We start from the raw sequence: 10,602 nt of genomic DNA, 5'->3' as shown, positions 1-10,602 counted from the left end.
GAGTTAAATACTACATTACTACACACACTGGCCTGGCCTACCTTTAGAGAGAGAGAGTTAAATACTACATTACATACACACACTGGCCTGGCCTACCTTTAGAGAGAGAGAGAGTTAATACTACATTACATACACACACTGGCCTGGCCTACCTTAGAGAAGAGGAGTTAAATACTACATTACATACACACACTGGCCTGGCCTACCCTTTAGAGAGAGAGAGAGTTAAATACTACATTACATACACACCACTGGCCTGGCCTACCTTTAGAGAGAGAGAGAGTTAAATACTACATTACATACACACACTGGCCTGCCTACCTTTAGAGAGAGAGAGAGTTAAATACTACATTACATACACACACTGGCTGGCCTACCTTTAGAGAGAGAGAGAGTTAATACTACATTACATACACACACTGGCCTGGCCTACCTTAGAGAGAGAGAGAGTTAAATACTACATACATACACACACTGGCCTGGCCTACCTTGAGAGAGAGAGAGTTAAATACTACATTACATACACACACTGGCCTGGCCTACCTTTAGAGAGGAGAGGAGTTAAATACTACATTACATACACACACTGGCTGGCCTACCTTTGAGAGAGAGAGTTAAATACTATTACTACACACACTGCCTGGCCTACCTTAGAGAGAGAGAGTTAAATACTACATTACATACACACACTGGCCTGCCTACCTTTAGAGAAGAAGAGAGAGAGTAAATACTACATTACATACACACCACTGGCCTGGCCACCTTATGAGAGAGAGAGAGAGTTAAATACTACATTACATACACCACATGCCTGGCACCTTTAGAGAGAGAGAGAGTTAAATATACATTACATACACACACTGGCTGGCCTACCTTTAGATTGAGAGAGAGAGTTAAATACACATTACATACACACCACTGGCTGGCCTACCTTTAGAGAGAGAGAGAGTTAAATACTACATTACATACACACACTGGCCTGGCCTAACCTTTCAGAGAGAGAGGAAGTTAAATACTAACATTACATACACCACACTGCTGGCATACTTTAGCGCGAGAGAGAGTTGTTAAATACTCATTACATACACCCACTGCCTGGCCTACCTTTAGAGAGAGAATAGAGAGAGTTAAATACTACATTACATACACACACTGGCCTGGCTACCTTTAGAGAGAGAGAGAGTAAATACTACATACATACACACATGCCTGGCACTACCTCCCCAATTAGAGAGGAGAGAGTTAAATACTACATACATACACCATGGCCTGGCCACCTTTTAGAGAGAGAGAGTTAAATACTACATTACATACACACACTGGCCTGGCCTACCTTTAGAGAAGAGAGTTAAATATACATTACATACACACACTGCCTGGCCTACTTAGAAGAGAGAGAGAGTAAATACTATCATTACATTACACCACTGCCTGGCCTACCTTTAGAGAGAGGAGAGAGTTATAATACTACATACATACACACAACTGGCCATGGCCTAACCTTAGAGAGAGAGAGAGGTTAAAATACTACATTACATACACACCACTGGCCTGGCCTACCCTTTAGAGAAGAGAGAGTGTTAAATAATACATTACATACACACACTGGCCTGGCCTACCTTTAGAGAGAGAGAGAGAGTTAAATTACTACATTCATACACACACTGGCCTGACTACCTTTAGAGAGAGATAGTTTAAATACTACATTACATACACACACTGGCCGGCCTACCTTTAGAGCGAAGAGCATGAGAGTGTTATAATACTACATTACATAAACACACTGGCATGGCCTACCTTTTAGAGAGGAGAGTTAAATACTACATTACATACACACCACTGGCCTGCCTACCTTTAAGAGAGAGAGAGTTAAATACTACATTACATACACACACTGGCCTGGCCTACCTTTAGGAGGAGAGAGAGTTAAATACTACATTACATACACACTGGCCTGGCCTACCTTTAGAGAGATGAGAGAGTTAAATACTAATTACATACACACACTGGCCTGGGCCTACCTTTGAGAGAGAGAGAGTTAAATACTACATTACATACACAACACTGCCGGCCTACTTTAGAGAGAGAGAGATTTAAATACTACATTACATACACACATGGTCCTGGCCTACCTTTAGAGAGAGAGAGAGGGTTAAATACTACATTACATACACACACTGGCCTGGCTACCTTTAGAGAGAGCGAGAGTTAAATACTACATTACATACACACACTGGCCTGGCCTACCTTAGAGAGAGAGAGAGTTAAATACTACCATTACATCACACACTGGCCTGGCCTACTTAAGAGAGAGAGAGGTTAAATACTACATTACATACACACACTGCCTGGCCTACCTTTAGAGAGAGAGAGTTAAATACTACATTACATACACACACTGGCCTGGCCTACCTTTAGAGAGAGAGAGTTAAATACTACATTACATACAACACTGGCCTGGCCTACCTTTAGAGAGAGAGAGGTTAAATACTACATTACATACACCACTGGCCTGGCCTACCTTTAGAGAGAGAGAGTTAAATATACATTACACATACACACTGGCCTGGCCTACCTTTAGAGAGAGAGAGAGTAAATACTACATTACATACCAAACAGACTGGCTCGGCCTACCTTTAGAGAGAGAGAGAGGTTAAATAACTACTTACATACACACACTGGCCTGGCTACCTTTAGAAGAGAGAGAGAGAGTAGTTAAATACTACATTACATACACACACTGGCCCCTGGCTACCTTTGAGAGAGAGAGAGTTAAATACTACATTACATACACACCACTGCGCCTGGCCTACCTTTAGAGAGAGAGAGGGTTAAATACTACCATTACATACACACACTGGCCTGGCCTACCTTTAGAGAGAGAGAGAGAGTTAAATTTAATTAACACATAAGACATCGGACACATACAACTGGCTGGCCTACTTTAGAGAGAGAGAGAGCGTTAATATACATTACATACACACCCTGGCCTGGCCTACATTTAGAGAGAGAGAGAGGTTAACTACTACATTAACATACACCACACTGGCCTGGCCTACTTTAGAGAGAGAGAGAGTTAAATACTACATTAAACATACACCACACTGGCCTGGTCCTACTTTAGAGAGAGAGAGAGTTATAATACACATTATACACACACTGGTCTGGCCTACCTAGAGATGAGAGAGAGAAGTTAAATACTACATTACATACAACACACTGGCTGGCCTATACTTTTTCGATAGTGAGAGAGAGAGTAAATACTACATTACATACACACATGGCCCGCCTACCTTAGAGAGAGAGAGATGTTAAATACTACATTACTACACCACACTGGCCTGCCTACCTTTAGAGAGGAGAGTTAAAACTACATTAACATACAACACTGGCCTGGCCATACCTTTAGAGAGAGAGAGTTAAAATAACATACATTGAAATACACACATGACTGGCCGACTACCTTTAGAGAGAGAGAGGTTAAATACTACATTACATACACACACTGGCCTGGCCTACCTTTAGAGAGAGAGAGAGTTAAAATATACATTAATACACACTGGACTGGCTACCTTTAAAGAGAGAGAGAGTTAAATACTACATACATTACACACGTGCTGGCCTATTACGTGAGAGAGAGAGAGTTAAATACTACGCCATTACATACACACATGCCAGGCCTACCTTTTAGAAGATGAGAGAGTTATAAATATACATTACATACACACACTGGCTCTGGCACTACCTTTAGAGAGAGAGAGAGAAGAGTAATACTAACATTCATTACACACTGACCTGATGACCTACTTTAGAGGGAAGAGAGAAGTTAAATTACTACATTACATTACCACTGAGCCTGGCCTACTTAGAGAGAGAGAGAGTGTTAAATACTACTACTTACATACACACACATGGCTCGGCTACCTTAGAGAGAGAGAGAGTTAAATATACAGTTAATACACCACACTGGGGGCCTACCTTTAGAGAGAGAGAGAGAGTTAAATTATACATTACATCACATCTCTTAGGAAAGTTATACTACAAACATCATGGCCTGGCCTTCCTTGAAGAGAGAGTATTACTTAACCAGGCGCTTTAGAGAGTAGGGAGTTAAATACTACATTACATACACAACTGGCCAGGGCCTACCTTTAGAGGAGAGAGAGGTTAAATTACTACAATTACATACACACACTGGCTCTGGCCTACCTGTTTAGAGGAGGAGAGAGAGTTAAAATCACTACATTTACATACACACACTGAGCCTGGGCCTACCTTAAGAGAGAGAGAGAGTTGTAAATACTACATTACATACACACACTGGCCTGGCCTACCTTTAGAGAGAGAGAGAGTTAAATACTTACATACATACACACACTGGCCTGGCCTACCTTTAGAGAGGAGAGAGTTAAATACTACATTACATACACACACTGGCCTGGCCTACTTTAGAGAGAGAGAGAGTTAAATCACTACATTACATACACACACTGGCCTGGCCTACCTTTAGAGAGAGAGAGAGTTAAATACTACATACATACACACCAGGCCTGGCCTACCTTTAGAGACGAGAGAGAGTTAAATACTACATTACATACACACACTGGCCTGGCCCTACCTTAGAGAGAGAGAGAGTTAAATACTACACTTACATACACAACTGGCCTGGCCTACCTTTTAGAGAGAGAGAGAGAGTTAAATACTACATTACATACACACACTGGCTGGCCTACCTTTAGAGAGAGAGAGAGTTAAATATACATTACATACCACACTGGCCTGGCCTACCTTTAAGAGAGAGAGAGAGTTAAAATACTACATTACATTACACACACTGGCCTGGCCTACCTTTAGAGAGAGAGAGGGAGAAATAAATACATTACATACACACACTGACCTGCCTACCTTTAGAGAGAGAGAGTTAAATACTACATTACATACACACATGGCCGGCCTACCTTTAGAGAGAGAGGAGAGAGTTAAATACTACATTACATACACACACTGCTGGCCTACCTTTAGAGAGAGAGAGAGAGTTAAATACTACATTAAATACACACGGCCTGCTACCTTTAGAGAGAGAGAGGTTAAATATACATTACATACACACACTGCCTGGCCTACCTTTAGAGAGAGAGAGAGTAAAATACCATTACATACACACACTGGCCTGGCCTACCTTTAGAGAGAGAGAGAGTTAAAATACACATTACATACACACACTGGCCTGGCCTACCTTTGAGAGAGAGAGAGTTAAATATACTACATTACATACACAACTGGTGCCTACCTTTAGAGAGAGAGAGCAGTTAAAATACTACATTACATACACACACTGGCCTGGCCTACTTTAGAGAGAGAGAGAGAGTTTAAATAATACATTACATACACACACTGGCCTGGCCTACCTTAGAGAGAGAGAGAGTTAAATACTACATTACATACACACACTGGCTGGCCTACTTTAAAGAGAGAGAGAGTTAAATACTACATTTACAACACCAATGGCCTGGCCTCTTTAGAGAGAGAGAGTTAAATACTACATTACATACACACACTGACTGGCTACCTTTAGAGAGAGAGAGTTAAATACTAATTACATTACACACACTGTCCGGCCTAACTTAGAGAGAGAGAGTTAAATACTACATTACATACCACACTGGCCTGGCCTACCTTTAGAGAGAGAGAGAGTTAAATACTACATTACATACACACTGACCTGGCCTACCTTTAGAGAAGAGGGTTAAATATACATTACCTACACCACTGGCCTGGCTACCTTTAGAGAGAGAGAGTTAAATACTACATTACATACACACACTGGCCTGGCTACCTTAGAGAGAGAGAGTTGAGAGTTAATACTACATTACATACACACACTGGCCTGCCTACCTTTAGAGAGAGAGAGAGTTAAATACTACATTACATACACACACTGGGCCTGGCCTACCTTTAGAGAGAGAGAGAGAGTTAAATATTACATTACATACACACACTGCCTGGCCTACCTGTAGAGAGAGAGAGAGTTAAATACTACATTACATACACACACTGCTGGCTACCTTTAAAGAGAGAGAGAGTTAAATACTACATTACATACACCACTGGCCTGGCCTACCTTTAGAGAGAGAGAGTTTAAATACTACATTACATACACACACGGCCTGGCCTACTTTAGAGAGAGAGAAGGTTAAATACTACATTACATACACCACACTGGCCTGGCCTACTTTAGAGAGAGAGAGAGTTAAATACTACTTACATACACACACTGGCCTGACCTTTAGAGAGAGAGAGAGTTAAATACTACATTACATACACACACTGGCCTGGCCTACCTTTAGAGAGAGAGAGAGAGTTAATACTACATTACATACACACACTGGCCTGGCCTACCTTAGAGAGAGAGAGAGTTAAATACTACATTACATATACCACTGGCGCTGGCCACTTTAGAGAGGAGAGAGAGTTAAATACTACATTACATACACACACTGGCCTGGCTACCTTTAAGAGAGAGGAGAGAGTAAATACTACCATTACATACACACACTGGTCCTGCCACCTACCTTTGAGAGAGAGAGAGAGTTAAATACTTACATTACATACAACACTGGCTGGCCTACCTTTAGAGAGAGAGAGTTAAATACACATTACATACACACACTGGCCTGGCCTACCTTTAGAGAGAGAGAGAGTTAATACTACATTACATACACCACTGGCCTGGCCTACCTTTAGAGAGAGAGAGTTAAATAACTACATCATAACACACACTGGCCTGGCCTACCTTAGAGAGGAGAGGAGTTAAAATACTACATTACATACACACACTGGTGGCTACCTTTAGAGAGAGAGAGTTAAATACTACATACATACACACACTGGCCTGGCTACCTTTAAGAGAGAGAGAGAGTTAAAATACTACATTACATACACACACTGGCCTGGCCTACCTTTAGAGAGAAGAGAGAGTTAAATACTACATTACATACACACACTGGCTGGCCTACCTTTAGAGAGATGAGAGGAGTTAAATAATACATTACATACACACACTGGCCTGGCCTACCTTTAGAGAGAGAGAGAGTTAAATACTATATAATACTACATACACACATGGCTGGCTACCTTTAGAGAGAGAGAGTTAAATACCTACATTACATTACACACATGGCGGGCCTACCTTAGAGAGAGAGAGAGTTAAATACTACATTACATACACACACTGGCCTGGCCTACCTTTAGTAGAGGAGAGAGGTTAAATTACTACATTACTACACACTGGCCTGGCCTACCTTTAGAGAGAGAGAGAGTTATAATACTACATTACATACACACACTGGCCTGGCCTACTTTAGAGAGAGAGAGAGTTAAATACTACATTACATACACACACTGCCTGGCCTACCCTTTAGAGAGGAGGAGTTAAATACTACATTAATACACACACTGGCCTGGCCTACCTTTAGAGAGAGAGAGAGTTAAATAATACATTACATACACACACGGCCTGGCCTACCTTTAGAGAGAGAGAGTTAAAATACTACATTACTACACACACTGGCCTGCTACCTTTAGAGAGAGAGAGAGAGTTAATACTACATTACATACAACACACTGGCCTGGCCTACCTTTAGAGAGAGAGAGAGAGTTAAATACTACATACATACACACAATGCCTGGCTACCTTTAGAGAGAGAGAGAGTTAAATAATACATTACCTACACACTGGCCTGGCCATCCTTTAGAGAGAGAGAGAGAGTTAAATACTACATTACATACACACACTGGCCTGGCCTACCTTAGAGAGAGAGAGAGTTAAATACTACATTACATACACACACTGGCCTGGCCCTACCTTTAGGAGAGGAGAGAGTTAAATACTACATTACATACACACACTGGCTGGGCTCTACCTTAGAGAGAGAGAGAGTTAAATACTACATTAAAAAACACCTGGCCCTGGCCTACCTTTAGAGAAGAGAAGTTAATACTACATTACATACACACACACTGGCCTGGCCTACCTTTAGAGATGAGAGAGGGTTAAATACTACATCATACACACCACTGGCCTGGCCTACCTTTAGAGAGAGAGAGTTAAATTATACATTACATACACACACTGGCCTGCTACCTTTAGAGAGAGAGAGAGTTAAATACTACATACATACACACCATGGCCTGGCTACCTTAGAGAGAGAAGTTAAATACTACATACATACACACACGGCTGGCCTACCTTAGAGAGAGAGAGTTAAATACTACATTACATACACACACTGGCCTGGCCTACCTTTAGAGAGAGAGAGAGGTTAAATACTACATTTACATACACACACTGGCCTGGCTACCTTTAGAGAGAGAGGTTAAATACTACATTACATACACACAATGGCCTGGCCTACCTTTAGAGAGAGAGAGAGTAAATACTACATTACATACACACACGTGCCCTGGCCTACCTTTTAGAGAGAGAGAGTTAAAACACATTACATACACCACTGGCCGGCCTCCTTTAGAGAGAGAGAGTGTAAATACTACATACATACACACACTGGCCTGGCCTACCTTAGAGAGAAAGTTAATATACATTACAACACACCTGCTGGCCTACTTTAGAGAGAGAGAGGTTAAATACTACATATCATAACACACTGGCCTGGCCTACCTTTAGAGAGAGAAGGTTAAAATACCTACATTACATACACACACTGGCCTGGCCTACCTTTAGAGAGAGAGGAGAGAGTTAAATACTACATTAATACACACACTGGCCTGGCCTACCTTTAGAGAGAGAGAGGGTTAAATACTACATTACATACACACACTGGCCTGGCCACTACCTTTAGAGAGAGAAAGAGTGTAAATATCTAATTCTACTACCGATACACATGACGGCTGGCCTACCTTGAAGAAGAGGAAGAAAAGGTACAAGCGTAAACAATCGGAACGTCCAATGAAAGGAACTAAAAGTGTACCTTCCACTGCAGTGTGAGGGTGCTCTTGGTGCGGTGAGACAGTTTGGGGGGGAAGGGCAGGTCAGGGGGGCAGGTGTGTGTTGTGAACGACCCCGTCTCCGAACACACACCCCTCAAGTTAGAGTTACACACCGCGCTGACTCTGAAACACACACACACACAAAACATTAATAATCTCATTTATTAACACAATAGTAAAGAAGAGGTGAAAAAGTGTGTGTGTTGCTGACGGAAGGTGTGTGTTCTTACCGTATGTGGTAGTCTGAAGCTGGCCTCAGGTCTTTTAGATGACACTCCAGCTCCTCTCCACTACACACACACACACACACACACACACACACACACACACACACACACACACACACACACACACACACACACACACACACACACACACACACACACACACACACACACACACACACGTTATTTACACTTGAGATGAAAGTGAGATGTTTATGTTTGCGTCAGTTGTTCTTCCAAAGTCTGGAACGTTCATACACACCTGCTAGTCAGGATCAGAGTTAGGTGTGTTGTACCTGCTAGTCAGGATCAGAGTTAGGTGTGTTTTACCTGCTAGTCAGGATCAGAGTTAGGTGTGTTTTACCTGCTAGTCATGATCAGAGTTAGGTGTGTTTTACCTGCTAGTCATGATCAGGTCATGATCAGAGTTAGGTGTGTTTTACCTGCTAGTCAGAATCAGAGTTAGGTGTGTTTTACCTGCTAGTCAGGATCAGAGTTAGGTGTGTTTTACCTGCTAGTCAGAATCAGAGTTAGGTGTGTTGTACCTGCTAGTCAGGATCCGAGTTAGGTGTGTTTTACCTGCTAGTCAGCATCAGAGTTAGGTGTGTTTTACCTGCTAGTCAGGATCAGAGTTAGGTGTGTTTTACCTGCTAGTCAGAATCAGAGTTAGGTGTGTTGTACCTGCTAGTCAGGGTCAGAGATAGGTGTGTTTTACCTGCTAGTCAGCATCAGAGTTAGGTGTGTTTTACCTGCTAGTCAGGATCAGAGTTAGGTGTGTTTTACCTGCTAGTCAGGATCAGAGTTAGGTGTGTTTTACCTGCTAGTCAGGATCAGAGTTAGGTGTGTTTTACCTGCTAGTCAGGATCAGAGTTAGGTGTGTTTTACCTGCTAGTCAGGATCAGAGTTAGGTGTGTTTTACCTGCTAGTCAGGATCAGAGTTAGGTGTGTTTTACCTGCTAGTCAGGATCAGAGTTAGGTGTGTTGTACCTGCTAGTCAGGATCAGAGTTAGTTGTGTTTTACCTGCTAGTCAGGATCAGAGTTAGGTGTGTTGTACCTGCTAGTCAGGATCAGAGTTAGGTGTGTTTTACCTGCTAGTCAGGATCAGAGTTAGGTGTGTTTTACCTGCTAGTCAGGATCAGAGTTAGGTGTGTTTTACCTGCTAGTCAGAATCAGAGTTAGGTGTGTTTTACCTGCTAGTCAGGATCAGAGTTAGGTGTGTTGTACCTGCTAGTCAGGATCAGAGTTAGGTGTGTTTTACCTGCTAGTCAGAATCAGAGTTAGGTGTGTTTTACCTGCTAGTCAGAATCAGAGTTAGGTGTGTTTTACCTGCTAGTCAGGATCAGAGTTAGGTGTGTTTTACCTGCTAGTCAG

At 42.1% G+C, this 10,602-nt stretch overlaps 1 protein-coding gene across 1 annotated transcript in view; it reads right to left on the bottom strand.

The window, feature by feature from the left end:
• Positions 1-8,943: 8,943 nt before the first annotated feature.
• The window catches only part of LOC120033142 (fibronectin type III domain-containing protein 3B-like), a 54,016-nt gene continuing 52,357 nt past the window's right edge, over positions 8,944-10,602 (bottom strand). The window contains exons 9-10 of the mRNA XM_038979424.1: positions 9,237-9,296; positions 8,944-9,129 (exon numbers count right to left, since the gene is read on the bottom strand). Of these exons, the coding sequence (XP_038835352.1) occupies positions 8,976-9,129; positions 9,237-9,296 (214 nt within the window). The 3' untranslated portion in view covers positions 8,944-8,975. The remainder of the gene's footprint in view (positions 9,130-9,236; positions 9,297-10,602) is intronic.

This window comes from Salvelinus namaycush, chromosome 40, assembly GCF_016432855.1.
Source record: "Salvelinus namaycush isolate Seneca chromosome 40, SaNama_1.0, whole genome shotgun sequence".
NCBI lineage: Eukaryota > Metazoa > Chordata > Actinopteri > Salmoniformes > Salmonidae > Salvelinus > Salvelinus namaycush.
The sequence above is the reverse complement of the archived record's forward strand: the minus strand, read 5'-3'. Positions and strand labels throughout refer to the sequence as shown.